Source organism: Pinus tabuliformis, chromosome J, assembly GCF_031772625.1.
Source record: "Pinus tabuliformis cultivar Carrire ecotype Pingquan chromosome J, CPIR1, whole genome shotgun sequence".
In the NCBI taxonomy this organism is placed as follows: Eukaryota; Viridiplantae; Streptophyta; class Pinopsida; order Pinales; family Pinaceae; genus Pinus; species Pinus tabuliformis.
This window is the reverse complement of record NC_142295.1, coordinates 530306640-530325313: the sequence shown is the minus strand read 5'-3', so window position 1 is coordinate 530325313 and position 18674 is coordinate 530306640. Positions and strand designations below refer to the sequence as shown.

At 34.7% G+C, this 18674-nt stretch overlaps 1 protein-coding gene and 1 long non-coding RNA gene across 2 annotated transcripts in view; one reads left to right on the top strand and one right to left on the bottom strand.

Moving 5' to 3' along the window:
- The first annotated feature begins 255 nt into the window (after positions 1 to 255).
- The window catches only part of LOC149228085 (uncharacterized), a 110268-nt gene continuing 91849 nt past the window's right edge, over positions 256 to 18674 (top strand). The window contains exons 1-2 of the long non-coding RNA XR_016247841.1: positions 256 to 515; positions 594 to 2128. This is a non-coding gene — a long non-coding RNA (uncharacterized LOC149228085). The remainder of the gene's footprint in view (positions 516 to 593; positions 2129 to 18674) is intronic.
- Positions 3299 to 7896, bottom strand: LOC149228087 (short-chain dehydrogenase reductase ATA1-like). Its single transcript, XM_089378047.1, has 2 exons — positions 7302 to 7896; positions 3299 to 4636 (listed from the first exon to the last, which is right to left on the bottom strand). Exons 1-2 carry the CDS (start codon positions 7352 to 7354, stop codon positions 3820 to 3822), a joined length of 870 nt encoding a protein of 289 aa, XP_089234173.1. The 5' UTR covers positions 7355 to 7896; the 3' UTR covers positions 3299 to 3819.

Genomic DNA, 18674 nt, shown 5'->3' with positions numbered 1-18674 from the left:
GTATTTGTAATATAAGTTCATTGATGTATTAAGAAAGGGTCTAATCATGAATTTCCTTTAAACATACTCGGTTCTTTGAATGTCCTCCACTTATGTGCAATCTAATGCTCAAGGTTTAGTACATTGATTCTACAGTTAACATACTCAGCATAGTACTTAGCGAATGCGAAACTTCATGATAATTTATAATCTCTACAACCACGCAAGGGTAAGGTTAATGTGTAATGTTTAATTTGTTGTTTCTGATGCTCTAAATCCCGAGGTCATTAATTTTATTAGGGGGGCAGGAGGCTTCGCTATCATACATTGCTTGTATTTATCACAACTGTACACCTTCCAAACCCTTCTTCACAGATAGAGGTTTCCCCCACCGTCAATGGTTGAGATCCCAATCCAACGGACGAGTTGCGGCTAGGGGGAAAGAGGTAACCACATACCTCCTTTGTCGGGCAACTCACAGAATTTGCACAACGGTTTTCCTGTGGAGAGGTTCTACAAGTCAAGGGTTTGCTAAGGTGAGGGTTTGAATGGCTAATCCATCCAATGTGACCCAATTTCTGGCCTTCACTAAACTGGCATTTCATTTCTTCCAGATCGAGCATGAGTTTGACAATATCACTGGTCGTTTTCTCTTTCTGAGGGAGCATTTCGGTTGCGGCGAGGATTGTACTCCTCCCTCTGCAACACTTGCATCCACAGTGCAACGCAAGCTTTGCTTCGATGGAGGTTTTAGCACAGGTAAGGGTGGTGTTATCCCTTAGAAGGTTCGGATATGATGAAATAATTTCGTCTATACTTACCCTTGATAAATTCTTGGTTGGCATGGTTCCTCGAAGTTTTCTTGCTTTCAAGGCTTCTTTTAGAGGTAGGTTTCTTTTCCCTCTTCCCCTTACTAAACAAATGTTGAATATTTTCGGTTCAATGATCATTTAACTCTCAAAAACCGTCTCTTTCAAGTATCTGAGGACCCTTCACTATGAATTCTTTACCTTTATGAATCCACTGCCAATGAACCCACTAGATTCTTTTGCTTGTTCACGTTGGTCTTCTTACATGGTCTCAAGCCTGCAGTTCAGTTTTGAATCACAGTTTATTGTTAAGTGAATCCCACTAAGGAGGCCACAACCTCTGCCAGTTCTCTAGCGACAAGGGATGTAGGGTTTCATGCTAGGGTTTCATTTCATTTCTTTAAGACTTTGGAACTATATTAACTTTGATGTTTGTTCGTGGAAGTAGTAATTTCTTGAATCTGTTAGCGGATTATTATGCATTCTGTGTTTTAAAGAATGATTCAATATTGTGACTGTGAAATTGATGCGGCAAGACTCATATAGTGCTTATATTTATTAATGTTTTGTTGTTAAACAATGATTGCAGTCTAGAGTCATATATATATTTATGTCTATGAATCTTGTTATTGGACGATGAATGTTTACCTGGCTCCACTCAAGGTTTATTTTCCTTTTTGGCTATTCTATGGCTTTGTCCTGTCTTATGATCACTGTTTGTATAAAACTCAGATAAGAGGGTTTTATTGTGCATGCTCTGTGAGCAATGAACTTGATTCTTTTGGTGCGCTCTTGTAATTTTGGTATCAGATGGCTTAGCTTTTGTTGACCGTTTGGTCATAGTATTCTCTTAGTAAAGGCTATATGGACTTAGAGTAATTCCATGCTTGGGAAACTGATGCATTTTGCAGTTATGCTAAAACCTAAATGCTTATTGTTTCTCAATTTTGTGAAAATGTTTGTACAATTGATGATGCAAGTTTTATTATTCTTTACATCAGTTTATAAATCCCGTAGCAATAAACTATAATTATACACATTATGTAATGTACCAATTCCTTAATATCTTTCTACATACCTACAGAATGTAATTTCATCATTCATAACCTAAGTTATTTAACATACACAGATTTGCATTGGGACATTACATAATAACAACTCAGTAGTTCTTAACCACATAACTGTATTCTGGAATGAAGTAAAACTCAACCAACTAAATCACACTTATCTGTTTTTCGTTAGTTGAACAACCTCAGATCTTTTTTGGAAGATCTATCCTCCCTGGCAATGACGTCTAGACTCTCCCCCGAGCTCTTCCTCTTCCAGACAATATTTATAAGGTATGTCTTAGTCTGAGTATCTTAAAGCGTTGGGACTGAGTGTCCACCATCAAGTCACATACCCTCATAATTGTTCTCCATATATCCCACTGGTTTATTTCACCCAACTCAAGGAGTTTTTGATGGCAACACTATTCCTTTTTTACCAATCTATTCCTTTCGTTCAATTCTCCAAACCCCTAAGCCTTCCTCAAATTCTCCTTTTGAGAAAACATGTGAGTAACCACCTTAATTGTCTCAGGAGGTTAACAATTGTTTTCAGTTCTTGAAAATACTTTAATTCTTATTATGCATTATTTGTAAATTGTTGTGGCCAACTCAGCCATAGTTCTTTAATGTTCTTATAGAACATATGATGATCTTAAAAATACTTTAATTCTTATTATGCATTATTTGTAAATTGTTGTGGCCAACTCAACGATAGTTCTTTAATGTTCTTATAGAATATATGATGATCTTAAAAATACTTTAATTCTTATTATGCATTATTTGTAAATTGTTTTGGCCAACCATAGTTCTTTAATGTTCTTATAGAACATATGATGACAAAATCATAAGAGTAAGTAGTAATGCAATTTTCTATAACGCGACTTTTTGAAAGCATTTCCGGCGGGTTTTTCCGGTCGAAATCCGACAGGAATTTATTGGAATCGCAAGTTTGATAGCTAGTTTCTGCACAATGAAAGCGTCCCAGGGGTTTTCCAGGGTGCTGAATCCAAATATGCAGTTAAAAAACCATTTTAACTGCAACAAATCAAGATTTAACCTCAATTTCTTCTGCCGGATTCCGTCACCGGAATCTCCAAAAAGTCGCATTATAGACAACTCCAAAAGTAATAAGTAAAATAATAAAATAAGTTAAGTGTCCATATAATATAGGGTGTTATAGTACTCGATAGATCCGGGGTTAAGATAGATTAAAATAAGTGAAAATTAAAATTTATAAATAAAAATAAAAATGAAATTAAATAAGTTTATAAAAATAGTTTAATTGGTATTTGCCATATTATATTATGATGTATTATGTAAAATATAAAATTTAGAGAATCAAATCAAAATATAATTTAATATAATATATTATTTTATTTAATTAATAATAATATAATTTTACAATTGGCCCACGGGACTTTGGATTGACGGTAAATTTAATTACTAAGCTGGCCAAGAAAATCTCTATTTGTCTTTTTAAAATATATTAGATATTTAAAAATTAGATATATATATTTTATATTATTTTTGATAAAAAATAATTAAATTTATAATATTACATTATTTTATTAAATTATGAAATTTACACCATACATTGTGAGTGGGCCTAATGGTTAAGGGCATGTGTTTCCTCGTAAAAGGTTCACAGCTTCAAAACCAAATTGCTACACGAAAATGGATCCCTTATCCCACAAACAGAGAAATCTCATACACCAATTTAACTTGTGACCTTAAAATATAGATTATTATTATTATTATTAATAAAATAAAAATTTTAAAGATTACTCCCACAAATTTTGGCCATACACAAGCCCTCACAGACACAACTGCGCTTGCAAAAGTGACTCCGAGACCTTGGACCGGTAACCACAGAGTGGCATATGACAAGTTACCAGCTCAATCCTGCAGATTTATATTTATGGACATGTGTAATTACATTATTTGAGAACAAGTGAATCTATGGAGATGATTAAATATAGAAATCAACAGTGGTCGAACTGTCTGTGGTATATCAAACGCATGTTCCTGCAAGCAGAAGTGAAGCCACCATCCACCACCAAATTATGACCGCTGATGAACCCACCTTCTTCACTGGCCAGAAACAGAGCTGCCAGAGCACTGTCATCGACCGTAGCGCTTCTCCCCTGCAACAGACTTCCACCCAAAGCAACAATCTCACTCACCTCCTTTGCAGTTATGTGATCTCCGATAATCTTCCTGTAAGACGCCACCAACATCTCAGATGGGACGCCATGGGGAGATATGCAGTTCACACGGATCCCATACTCGCCCAATTCACAGGCCGAGCTCTTCACCAGCCCTACAATGGCGTCCTTGGTAAGGGTATAAACATGGGGCGCCAGGCCTCCCATCAGGGCCGCCGAGCTCGAAGTGCAGAGAATTGATCCCTTGATCTTGGATGCCACCATCGCCCTTGCTGCGTGTTTGATGCCGTGGAGGACCCCTTTCAGGTTCACCCCCATTACGGCGTTAACCTTGTCCATGTTCAGCTCCAGGATGCTTCCAGTGGGGCCCAGGATGCCTGCATTGTTGAACATTATGTCAAGGCGGCCGTATGCGTTGAGTGCCTCGTCCACTGCTGCTGCCACGTCATCTTCTTTGGAGACATCACAGTGAATGTAAATGGCAGAGGGAATGGTTTCTTGGCACAGTTTTGTTCCCAAATCGTCCAAGATGTCTGCCACAATCACCTTTGCTCCGTTCTCTGCAAATATTCTTGCAGTGGCTGCCCCGATTCCTCTTGCTCCGCCTGTTATTATGGCTACTTTGCCTTTCAACCTGCATATAGCATCAATTTCCAAATGGTGTCTTTCATTAATGCTCCAATGCCATGATGAACAATAAAGTGCAAAGCTCCACTTGAAAATCAAATAGCCGTTCTGCTTGAAACATAATCTTATAGAAAAGTTTGAAGGCATTCACAAAAATTGGAAACATTGATACTGCTAAAGAATTGGGTTAGGGTATTTTATTTTTCAGTTCTTCTTTCTTTGAGAGAGATTATGCAGGGCAACAGAAAATGCACTTTTCTTGGCAGGCCAAATCCAGCGTAAAACACTGGAAAATCGGTTTAAATGGATGCAATCTGATGTCATCCATCCATTCGTAGTTGCCAAAACAGGTATATGAAATACTCCATCTCGACAGTTGGATTTCAGAGACTTGTTATAATGCAAAATTGAATTATGTAAAAATTAGGGTATGTTAAGATTAAGCTGAACAACTGAGATGTACAGATCCAACTGTATGTTTGGGAAACCTGGGAAACCTTAGAGGAGAATATGCTATCTGGAAAATCGGTTGAATCTATGCTGCATGATGCCATCGAGTCCATTCATTGATGTCAGAACCTCAGGTGTATGAAATACTCCATCTCAACAGTTGGATCTCAGTGTCTTATAAGGCAAAAACAAAAATTGAATTATAAAAAAATTAGGGTAGCTTAAGGTTAAGCTGAGCAACTGCGATGTACAGATCCAAACAGTATGTATGGGAAGAAACTTTAGAGGAGAATCTACTAACGATTTCTATGAGAAGGATTAAGGTTAAGATGAACAATTGAAATGAACCTGGGTGAACTGTATATATGGGAAATCTTGGAGGAGAGTCTACTAACTGTTTTTTTGAGGAGTAAGGTTGAGGGACTGAGATGTACAGATCCAGGCCAACTGTATGTATGGGAAACCTTGGAGGAGAATCTACTGATTACTTCTTTTAAGGAGTAATGTTAAACTGAGCAACTGAAATGTACATATCCAACTGTATGTATTGGAAACCTTCAGGAGAATCTACTAATGATTTATTTGAGAAGGATTAAGTTTAAGCTGAGCAACTGAAATGAACCTGGGTGAACTGTATATATGGGCAATCTTGGACGAGGGTTTATTAACTATTTTCTGGAGAAGGATTAAAGTTAAGTTGAGGGACTGAAATGTACACATCCAGGCCAACTGTATGTATGGGAAACCTTGGAAGAGAATTTACTGATTATTTCTTTTAAGGATTAAGGTTAAACTGAGCAATTGAAATGTACAGATCCAACTGTATGCAAGGGAAACCTTTCAGGAGAATCTACTAACTATTTCTTTGAGAAGGATTGAGGTTAAGCTGTGCCACTGAAATGAACCTGGGTGAACTGTATGTATTGGAAACCTTGGAGGGGCATCTACTAACTATCTTTTTGAGAAGGATTAAGGTTAAGTTGAGCTACTGAAATGTACACATCCAGGCCAACTATATGTATGGGAAATCTTGGAGGAGAATCTACTAACTATTTTTAAAGAAGGATAAAGGTTAAGCTGGGCAAATGAAATGTACAGATCCCAGCTAACTGTGTGTATGGGAACCTTGGAAAAGAATGAACAGATCCCAGCCAATTGTATGTATGAGAAACCTTGGAAGAGAATCTACAGATCCCAACCAACCAACTGTATGTATGGGAAACCTGGAAGAGAATCTATTCACTAATTTTTTTGAGAAAGATTAAGGTTAAGCTGAGCAACTGATCCATTTATAGGTGTCAAAATTCCTAGAACATAAAAACTATTCAATCCCAATAACTAGATTTCACCACCTTATCAATCTAAACGTATATTTTACAAAATTCAAAAGTTTTAGACTTTGCTATTTTTATCCCACATCCTTTAAGAAGATAAGAGAAGTATATTCTTAAATAATCTTTCCCTTTATGACTGTTTTCCATCCTTTGAGAAGTATTTCTTAGACAATATTTCCAGCTATGACTGTTGCCATGTAACCAACGTGCAGAGGACCTGGCTTCTTCAATCACAAAGATATCTCACTGATTATGGAGCATCAGTTAAAAAGTTTCTCAATAATTGTATTTTAGAAAAACAAGGTGCAAATTTCTCTGTAATTAAGCCTGGTTAGTCATATTTGTTAGCCCAGTTAAAAAGATGTCATTTGTGTCATGGTATCTCGATCTTTTAAGCTGCTAGAAGTTAAGCCTGGTTTTTGGCTAGTTGCAACTGTTTTTCTTTTATTCCTCGTCATGTTTAATAGAATATAGACGCTGGGTTTTAAGCTGCTAGAAGTTATACCTGGTTTTTTGCTAAGTTGCAACAGTATTTCTTTTATTCTTCGCCATGTTTAACATAATATAGACGCTGGGTTTTAAGCTGCTAGAAGTTATACCTGGTATTTTTTTCCAATTTCACATGCTTTTCTTTTATTCCTGGCTATGTATAATAGAAAACAGATGCTGGTTAAGTCGGTTCTATAAGAACAGGGAAAATAATAGAAATGTCAAGTTCAAATAGTTGCATCCCCAAATATTTCACTAACTTTGTGCATTTGTAACTTACTCCTTGGAAAGCACAAAAACCCAAATAAATCTCAGATTCAAAGAAGGAAGAACACTGGTTATAACCACTCACAGAGTACAAACTCATTATAGAAATTTACTCAAATTTATATTTCAAACCTTTCTCCCTTGCTTGGTACATCGACCAGCATATGATTACCGTCTACTTCCATCCTTCGATCTCCAAGTTCCAAAGATTTCTGCAACCTGTGAACACTATTATCTCTTCTAATACGCAGTAACGGAATATCAGAATGCTGTTCACCAAAACTGTTCCCTTCAAATGGAATTCTCGGAGGTTTATATCAGGTGGGTAAGAATTATACTTACCAGGATCACGCGTTCCTTCTCTTGGGCTCTTGTTCTTGATCTTGTTATGTCCCGGCCAGCTGGAATTTGCATATAGAGAGTAGCGCTTCAGTCTATAATTATTATTTTGTTGTGGGTGCTTTGGATGATCTACCTACCAAGCAATTCTACTTTTCTCATCAGGTCATACCAATTATGCTCCTTTGCTTTCATGCAATTTTCACCTTCAGTACTCCATTCTTTCTTTTTGCAGTTAATCAAAACCATGATAGGCCCATCTTTTATTAGGAAATGTCTGACACTAACGCTACTGTTCGCAATTTGAAAGCCCATTACACTTCCCATGGCAGATGTGCATCACTGGATTTCATATTGAAACACTGGTGCATCCAAACGTTTGTGAAGTTAGTGCAAGAAAAATAATAAGTTATAATTCAAAGGAATGAATGCTTATATGGCGTTTGTGAAGTTAGTGCAAGAAAAATAATAAGTTATAATTCAAAGGAATGAATTATTATATGGCGTTTGTGAAGTTAGTGAAAGAAAAATAATAAGTTAGATGTGCATCACTGGATTTCATATTGAAACACTGGTGCATCCAAACGTTTGTGAAGTTAGTGCAAGAAAAATAATAAGTTATAATTCAAAGGAATGAATGCTTATATGGCGTTTGTGAAGTTAGTGCAAGAAAAATAATAAGTTATAATTCAAAGGAATGAATGATTATATGGCGTTTGTGAAGTTAGTGAAAGAAAAATAATAAGTTATAATTCAAATGAATGAATGATTATAGGGTGATTTAGATTGGGTTTAAAGGCACTTCCAATTCAGTGTAATAGAGATATTGTAATTTAATGTTTAACATTTTGACTAAACTAAAAATTAAATTAAATTAAATAAAAAAAGTTAATGTAATGTAAACATTTTAATTCAATAAAATAAATAAATAAAAATAACTTTTAAAATTAAATAAAATATAAAAATAAAAATAACCTCATAGCCTATGGTATTGAGAATCTATGTTATATATCCATTTTAATTTTAGATCCATGGAGGATAGAGATCAAATGTTTGCATACAAAGAGGTTTGATCTCTTGGCTCTAGGTAAATATTACAATGAATATGTCACAGATTTACATTGTATATTTAATTGTTACATAGAATCTATCCCTCATGGTTCATTCATTGATGCATTGTTGAGTGTAATATGATAGTGCATAGTAATCATCCTCTATAACATTTATATATTTGAAATTGTTCTGAGAATGAGTAATATACATTTTACTATATAAAACAGTAAATATTTACTGTTTACTTATATTTATATTTTTTATTTTGGAATACAATTTTTAGAATTTTAATTTAATTGTCAATAATTATTAGGTGCATGATAGGATTTAAACTCCATAGAATATTTTAGAATATTTTTAATAGTAGTCACAAATAAGAGATTACATTTATGTCAAAAGTAATTATATCTTTTTAATTAAATTGATTAATTAAAAACATGCCATACTAAAAATGAGGTATGGTTTTTTGAGTATGTGGTATTAGTAACTCATGGTATTGTAACAACACCTATTTACAAGTTAATAATTTCATAATAAAGTGGGGTTTAAAATATCGTTACATGTTTATAAATATATGTTTAAATCATATACTAATTCTTTATATAATTAATAACAATTTAAAATAAAGTTATGTTTTAGTTAATTTTTAAGATTTTTTTTAATCATGAAAATGTGAAATGTGTCATGAGTTAAGTGTTTTGATGTTGATCTGTGTTTACGAGCTCCATTTGCTTTATATCATTGCGCCAAGATAGACATGTTTTTTTGGATTTAATTTTTATATAATATCTATAAGATATATTTAGTAGTGGTTAAGATTGAGGGTTGATATTTATCACAAAGGTAGTCATGCCCTCTCTCTTTTTTTGGTTAGTTTAATTAAAAAATATTATAAAATTAAATATAAAAAAACATTTTCACTTTAAAATGTGTTATGATTTTTTGGCTTGCAATATTGATAAGCCATGATATTGTAAAAAAACCTATTTACAAGTTAAGAATCTCCATGTAAATAAGTCATAGTCTAGAAGATTAGTTTAATTTAAAAAATATTATAAAATTAAATATAAAAAACATTTTCACTTTAAAATGTGTTATGATTTTTTGGCTTGCAATATTGATAAGCCATGATATTGTAAGAAAACATATTTACAAGTTAAGAATCTCCATAGTAATAAGTCATAGTCTAGAAGATAAAATGAGAGATGGCTAGGGAAACCCTAGCCACCTCTATTTCCCTAGTTAGGGCTTGCTAAATGCACCTGGTTTCCATTGTTTTTGTCACCTCACCTTGTTGGCATTGATCTCGTCGATTGCGTGTTACGAGCTTGGGTGTCGGTTCATTTCGTCGTGGTCTTTGTGCTTCAATCGTTGTGGTTTTCCATCATCCACTCTCTTTCCTTTGTTAGTTTCGTATGTTTCCATCGTCGCTGCATGTTTCATGTGATATTGTGGGTTTCCTTAGGTCGGGGTCTGCAAATGTATGCCATGAAGTTATTCTAGGCTTCGTTTGTTACATTTTTTTTCTGTCGTCTTACCTTCTTTACCTCCCTCTACTCACTCTTTCATTGCTCGAGGTTCTAACCTTCAAGCTTACTTGCCAATGAGCTTTTGGGTTGGATTTACGGTCAAATTTGTCGTTTGTTCATGGGTTTTGGCCCAATTTGTTGTAATATTTTCTGATTTTATTAGAATGCTTTGAGTTGTTTCTCGGCTCCTTTTTGTGTTTTTTTTCATACCCCTGGGGTCATGCTGTTCAGACGTATGTCTTGTGTTGGGAAACCTATTTTTTTGTGGCCATTACATGGATCTAGGAAGATCTTTTATGAATGCATACTTTGTGTATTTACAAAATGTAATTTTGTTTATTTCTATAGATAAAGTTACCATGTTTTCCTCGAAAAAAAGGTCTCCATGGTAAAGTAGAGCTTAATATTTGTAGTTAATAATATTGTTACATGTTTTTTTTTAAATGTATATAGGTTTAACTCATATATTAATTATTTTATAATTAATAATAACAATAATAATTGCCCACAAAGTGTAGAATAGATGGTGATATGGTGTACTATTAAGTCACTCTGTGATGTGAGGGTCACCGGTTCAAAACTCCATGGGCAAAACTCCAATCAAGTTAAGAGTTGGTGTGGCCCAGACTGGGTGCGATCCTTGGATGTTTTTGACGAATTAGATGCCCTTAGGTCAGTTTCTCATGCCACAAGTCAAGCCTGATGTAATCTCTGATGAACTCAAGCCACTTGACAAATAATAATAATAATAATAAGAAAAACCAGTCTATCCCATGTCTTCGCTCTGCTCTGCTCACCAGCTACAAAAGCCCTAGGCCCTCATGGCAATGGTGTCCTCGGAGGGGGTTCCTCCCCCTCCCCATCCCTCTCAATATGCAAATGAGGCCACTGCATTCCAAGCATTGGTAGCCCCCATACCAACGTGGGCTCGAACTGCTAAAGCACATTCCAAATTTGTGAAGCGAAACGATGAGATCTGCAATGTGGACCTCCCCTTGGGAGCTCGTTGAACTTCACTCACATATTCTAAATGTACATTCATTGATAAATTTATAGGGATAAGGCCATCCTTGCGCTCGATGGAGATCTCGATTGATAAAAATTAGAAATCAAAGATGAAAGGAAATATTGCTCTATTCGCAGTGGGTAACAGATTCTTTGCTTTCTTGTTTGAACTTAAAGAGGACATGGATGTAATATTCAGAAATGGGCCTTAATTATTTGGATTCGGGGGGATGTATTTGAACAAGTGGAGTTTATATTTTATCCCAGATGAGGATATCCCCACAACAATCTCAGTGTGGGTGAAGCTTCCTCGTTTTCCTTTGTCATGTTGGAGCGACGATTGCTTAAGAGAAATTGGGAATGTGGTTGAAAAATACCTTGATAAAGTCGAACCTAAAGGAGCCCAATTTTATTGTGCCAAAATTTGTGTGGAGGTTGACCTAGAAAAGGGGCTTCCAACAGAGATCAACCTAAACCTCGGTGACTGGATCCATAGACAAATACTTGATTATGAGTAGATCCCTTTTAAATGTTGTCATTGCCACGAGTATTCCCAAATGTCTACAACTTTGGGAATATTGAAGGAGGTGTTTAGGATATTTGACAACCTGCCTTGAGTGATGACTACAGGGCAAGGGCATGATGTGAATCAAGAGCAACACTTAGAAGTGGCTCTCCCTCGGCGAGAAGAATTCATGCAACCAATGGAAGAGGATAGTATGTGGCAGGAAAATAGTGTGTAGAATAGGCAAGTTAGGCCCTCTGATCTGCACCAGGATGATTGTGGTTAGCACCCGATGATTTGGTTAATGCATTGCACATACATAGAATATAATGGTGCTTTTGGAGGAATTATAAGCTTAGTATAGTTATTACTATAAGCAGAAGTAGGTAAGGCAAAAATAAGTTCGTTTTTGTAAAACTTTAGATTTTTGAAGAAGAATACAATCTTAATGTAAAGGTACTGGCCTATTTACCAATTGATTAATATAAAATTATCTGCTCCTTTAAAATAATAATAATAATAAAGTTATAATTTAATTAATTTTTACGATTTTTTTAAATCTTGACAATGTAAGATGTCTCATAAGATAAATGTTTTGATATCTATCATGGATTGATGTTTATAGATTTTTACCAGCCATTTAATTTATATAGCTACTCTAGTCAATACTATGTCATTCTTTATTTAAGGACTCACATAGTTTATAAAACAATTCAAAAACCAAAAACATGGTCTTATTACCCTAAAAAACTAAAAGCATGGTATCTTTTTGTGTGTTGAGGTTACTTTCAATATAAGTAAGCTTATTACTCTATAATAGTGGATTCAATAGTTATTTATTTTGACATAATGGTAGCAATTGTTAGCCATGATTTTAGGGTACAAAATCCTAATTGTTTTGTCTCTTAATCTTCATAGCAACTTCATTTCCAAGGATTTTATAAGACCACATTCCTCATATTTGCATTCTATTCTTTAACATTTTTTATTTGAAGAATGAATTAGTCTCCAAAAAAAGAAAATTTAATATAAAGAGAGCAATACCCGAATGATATCATTTTTTTGTTTGTTAATTTGTTTACAAATAGGAAGAACTAACCTAAGGTTTGAAAAACTATTACTCGAGGACATCTAAGCTATCAAAATCACTCAATTGTGACTCAGGGGTGTCTAAACAATCAAAATCACTCGAGGATGACACTCAATTGGAGCCACACCAACCTATACTCATGGTTGGATTTGTGCCCATAGGCACTGTCACCATGGAGTGTCTTAAGAGAACACCTTGTCAACTTGTGTGTTGGAGTATGTAATTCCTATTTGTCTTAGTGTGATCACATTCACAATTGTTGTTATTATTGGTCATGATTAGGTAGAGATGGTTTTCTACCTAGAGTATATTATTAGTATTTAGGAGGTTATTAGACCTAATTTGATTTCAAAGATTATCTCCAACCTAAATTGATATGTGGTTGAGATATTCCCTCAACCAACAAATTGTGTCCAAAAAACTTGTCTATATTAAGACAACAATGGTTCTCCTAAGTCTCGTGATCCAATCCTGAACAAGACAATGTACATCTAAAAGAAGCTCGGTTTCTTAGTATAAAAAAATTAAGACAACTTTTATATATTTATACATATTTATGTGACAATGTTCGTTTAAACTATAGAAGTATTGGTGGTGCATTGAGGGACAAGATAGCAAGTGGTATGGTCTGGTCGTCCCTAGTGCTACCACAAATTTGATGTTCGCGCGGGGTTTGCTTGACTATCCCAACTGGGCGTTGGCCACAATGGCGAGCACAAGCTACCCGACGAGCTTTTCTTTGGGTTTCGTTTCATGTAAGAATGTGTAGCAATTGAACAGTGTTAATGCTGCTGGGATTTTGTATAGATAGGTAAAAAGTTTGTGGTGGAAGACAAGGAGGCTTTGCATCTGCAAATACATACGCAGAGGCTAGGTAAAGAATGACATCAAAGTAAGTTTGGTCTACGAGTTATAGAATTTTGGAGGCAGTAGCATAGATTCAAGCTTCACAAGACGACCAACTAGTTTGCAATGACGATCAACACTCCAAATATTTGGCCATGGTAAAGTGAAATGTATTTTTTAATTTATTTGGAGTTTCTTAATAGAAACATGTTGTACGGGATTATAATGGAATTTAATAGAGTTAACCAATATAGTATATTTAATTAATTTGATATAAAGTTTAATAATTACTTTAATGATTTTATTAGAATTAGTTATTTACAATTATATTTGTGATTATGGAAATTCAAGATAATTATGTCCACAGGTATTTTTTATTTTGAAATAAGATTTTTAGAATTTTAATTTAATTATCAATATTCAAGATAATTATGTTTAAAAGTATTTTATTTATTTATTATTTTGAAATAAGATTTTTAGAATTTTAATTTAATTATCAATAATTATTAGGTGAATAGAGATTTAATTTTCTTAAAACTTTCTAAAATGTTTTTAGTAATATGCACAAATTTGATATAGAGATTTATTTTCGAAGTAGATATGCCTTTTTTCCATTTTAATTAAATTCATTAATTGTGCCAAAACACATAAACATAAATGTAAATGTTTAACATGTAATCTTTAACATTTAACATTTTTAATTTAAGGTTGGCCTTATTTAGAAATCAATCTAATTATTGTTATGTATAAATACAATATAAATTTAAAATAAAAAGAGGTTTATGAACACTCAAAAAATAGGTATGTTAATAAATATAAATATAAATAAATTGGAGGTATGGTAAATAAATAAAGTCTCTTTTTATACTTATTCCAAAGGTATGGTAAATAAATAAAAATATAAATAAACTAGAATTATGGTAAATAAATAAAAGCTCTTTTTATATTTATTCCATAAACCTCTTTATATTTACGAAGACTCAAAAAATAGGTTTTATTTAGGTGAAGTCTATGGGTCAACTACCATTTTAATACCATGGGCCAAATTCGATATTTATAAAAGATGTATGGTAAACTAATAAAAATAGAAATAAACCAGAGATATGGTAAATAAATAAAACACTTTTTTTTTTTAACCCATAATTCACTTTATATTTAAAAACACTCAAAAAAAACAATTTTATTTAGATGAAAGCTATGGGCTAAATACCATAGGCCAAATTATTATCAATACCATGCAAAAAAAACATTATTAACCCTAATATTAATATTAATAAAAATAAATATGGCACATGGTATTGACCTATGGTATTCACGTGGAGTGTAGTCTATTTAAAGGGGGGAATTAAACTAGCATAGATCCATCTTTACTCTAGATCTACTAAGCCTCGAGAAGGATGAAATATCTTGATATGCCAACTAACATAGAGTGAAAAAATATTTGATCATCTGAACGCTTGGTGGATCTATGCTAGTTAAAAAAATAACATATGAACATGTAACGATGGTACTGGTTTCAAATTATTCTTCATATATTTATATCTTATAAATATATATGAATTTATGTTTAAAAAAGCCATAGTATTACACCAAAATCTAATTACCATATTTAAAAATCTTATTACATATTTTTTTATATATTTATATTTATACTAATAATTATAATTTTAATAAAGTTATAATTTGAATGGTAATAAAGTAAAATAACCATAATTATTATAATTTTAAATAAAATTATAATTTGAACGGTAATAAAGTAAAATGTAAGTGAGACGAGTAAGAATGGCGATGGTGAGAGCTAGGGTTTTATTTATGCAGAGAATCGACGAACGTTGCTGCCGTGTAGGAGCCTGTTACAGGCATCGGAGGAGATCCAAGATGAGGGGAAGTTGATTTCATTTCTCATCACAATGAAGGATGACTTCTGCTTCCGACTGCGTGTGCGGTGAAATGGTTGTTTCCTTGTAGTCTAGCGCTCAAGCCTCGCGAAGAAAAACGCCGGCCCGCCTGTATGGTTGCCTTTGACGACAGGGACCGACTAGAAAATGGAATCACAGATTACCGACACAACAAGAGTTTTCATATCTGTAGTTTTGGCAATAATCTGGCACGTAAGGCAAGGTTGTGGCAGAATAACTAACATAAGCCTATTAGCTCGTAGAGGTGCACATGTATTCGCTAAAGAGAGCCCCATTTAATTAGGATCTGGAGAATGGTTTTCAAATCTTCATTAGGACTCTAAGCGGGAACTCGTTCGATTATGGGTGAATGGATCTGACCTTTTGTTGGATTTAAAACAACAGATTAAGCAGAGCTGGCATCTCTATGATTTTGCAAAGCCATTATATGAAGGGAATCAGTTAAGGGATTTCTGTCCGCTCAACGGATATGGTATCACGACAAACTTCACCATCGTCATGATTATCAGGTTGTGTGGTGGAGTATCAGGTACCAGGAACCAGATGTCAGATGTCACGACTTTTTACTAGGAAGCTACAAGTTCCAAAAACCCTAGTGGATTCATCTCCAAAACCCTAGTGGATTCATCTCCTTTAATGATGCAGTGAAAATGAAGGTTCATATCCCCATCATATCAAATTCTAAACTACTAAGGATCTTACATGGTAGAATAAAGGGAAAAAGCACTAGATATGGAAATATTTTTCAGAGGTAAATTCTGTGTTTTTCTATCTCGAATCCAAGGTTGTTATCTGCATATTCAATGGCCCTGATGCTTTACACCATTGGGTTTTTTTACATGGATATCCAAATGTGATATCTATTTATGTTCCAAAGGTTCCTTCATTGTCCAATTCGATACAGAGATAGATTTGGAGCATGCCCTAAATGAAGGGCCATGGTTTTGGGGCAAAGTTGGGTATCTTATTGTTGATTTTTCAAGACTTTCTAATCTGATAATTACTTCTAATGATTATTTAATCAATTCTTCGTATGTCACATTTATCATTAAACAATTACACATAGAAAATGTCAACAATGAAACAATTATGACAATAGGATCATGAAGAGACAGCAAACACAACAGACACAAAACTTTACCCTAGGAAAACCCTAACTAGGTAAAAACTCGACAACATTTTCTTAGAGAAATTGTCCAATTCAACAAAATGTACAATCTGATATTTATAGAACAACTTGGAAATTCGTAGGCTTTAACCAACCCTTCTTCCATGAACGACAGATACTCAAGGTTATAAGTCCTCCTTCTAAAGCTTTGACCCTTCCACAGAAACAAAGTATTTCGTTCTTCAAATTTTGTCACAAAACAATCCTAAACTTTGTCCTTCATTTTGCCTCAGAAAGTCCTTCTCTTTCGCACCTGTGAACATAAATTATAGAAGATGAAAATGATCCAAAAAATGTTAACTTTAGGATAACAATGGTATGTTCTATGTTTAGGGAAATTTTATTTCAATTTCCTTATTAGCCCAATATCAATATCTAGTTTAGCAATCACATCAACATGATAGTAAAATGCAGATAGAACATAAACAATAATAGTAGAAGACTAGCCAAGATAAGAGGACACAAGATATGGCACCAACCAGGGATAAACCCCAATGTGGGGAAACCCTTGATTAATTCTTTTTATAATTCTTCAAAAGTTCAAGAAAGTGAGAGAGTACAATGTATAATATTTACTTGCCCAATTACAGTGAAAATCTAATAAGTCAAATAGCAGAAACATAAAGCCCTAACCAGAAAGTCAACATTGGTCAACATGGTAGATTTCTTCCCCAATTCAGCTCGGTCAAAACCCAATCAACTTTGGCCTCCAACAACAAGTCTAATCAACCCAAAACAATCTGAAAAAGTCTAGTCAAACCTGGTCAGCAAAGGTCAATGTTGCAGCCAACCCTAGTACAGTCAACGTTAGTCAAATACGAGGTCAAATTGCCTCGGATTTTGTGCCCAGAATTTCGGTTTGCTCAAACATAATTCCTCTGCCAAAAACTGCACCTAAAATAGGTCAACACTTGGTCGACATAGTAAACAACAACCTCTGCAATTTCGGTCAAATCTGGTCAACAACTGGAACATAAAATCCTTCCTTTCCTTCACACATGTGGAGAGAAGCTTTTGATTTTCATACTCAATCAATGAAGGAGAGAGAAGATGTGTGTGAGTGAAGTGTCCAAATGAGGAGGAGGCATCATGTATTTATAGGAAAACGTTGAGGATGAATAGACATGACTGTTGGGCTTCTGAGCCTACATGAGTTTGCTAGCCGATCTTGACAATTTGTCCATAATCAAAATAAATTAATAATTCCTTTTGTACATGTCAGAATGGGATAATATTTAGATCAATCCTACACCTCTCGGAGAGAGGAATCTAAGAAAAATATGAGTTGCCTCATATGAGTCAAGTCCAATGTGAAGTTTGGCCCTAATTGCCAAATTTAACACTCCCTCTCAACTAGGGAGAACTTCACCTGCAAAACTGTCTGACAATCTGTACCATCATTATCTCTGCTCTGCTATGTTGAACCATGGAGAAAGAAGAAATGATTGAGAGAGTCATACCACTCTTAACCGACCCAAAGTCAATTTCCATTGATCCTAGATCAATATCAACATCTTAGCATAGGGAGTACGGTAGTACACAATGCGTCCATCAGTAGTACTATGGTCCCTATCCTCATTTCCATACTCATTGGCTAGATGAGAGGTACTTCCCATGAGTCCCAAACTGCATGGGTAGGATGTGCCAGTAAGAGAAGGTGAACCACTCATCCTACTCATATGCCATAGGAGAAGGTGAACCACTCATCCTATGCATATGCCACCATGGGGTATCACAAGGGAAGGTGAACCACTCATCCTGTACATCGTGCACCACTAGGGGAAGGTGAACCACTCACCCTACGGTAGCTCATCACTCCAAGAAGTACCCCAAGCCCCCCGGAGCTCCCAAAGCTCAACATCCATCTCATACAGGACCCTCATAAGAGGGTCCCTCCACAACTCCAAGTCGTTCATGGAAGGCCCAGAATTTGATCTTCCCTAGGGGCTTCGTAAGAATATTTGCGACCTGATCATTAGTCCCAATGTGTTGGAGCCTTATTGCTCCTCATTGTACCATATCCCAGATAAACTAGTACTGATATCAATATG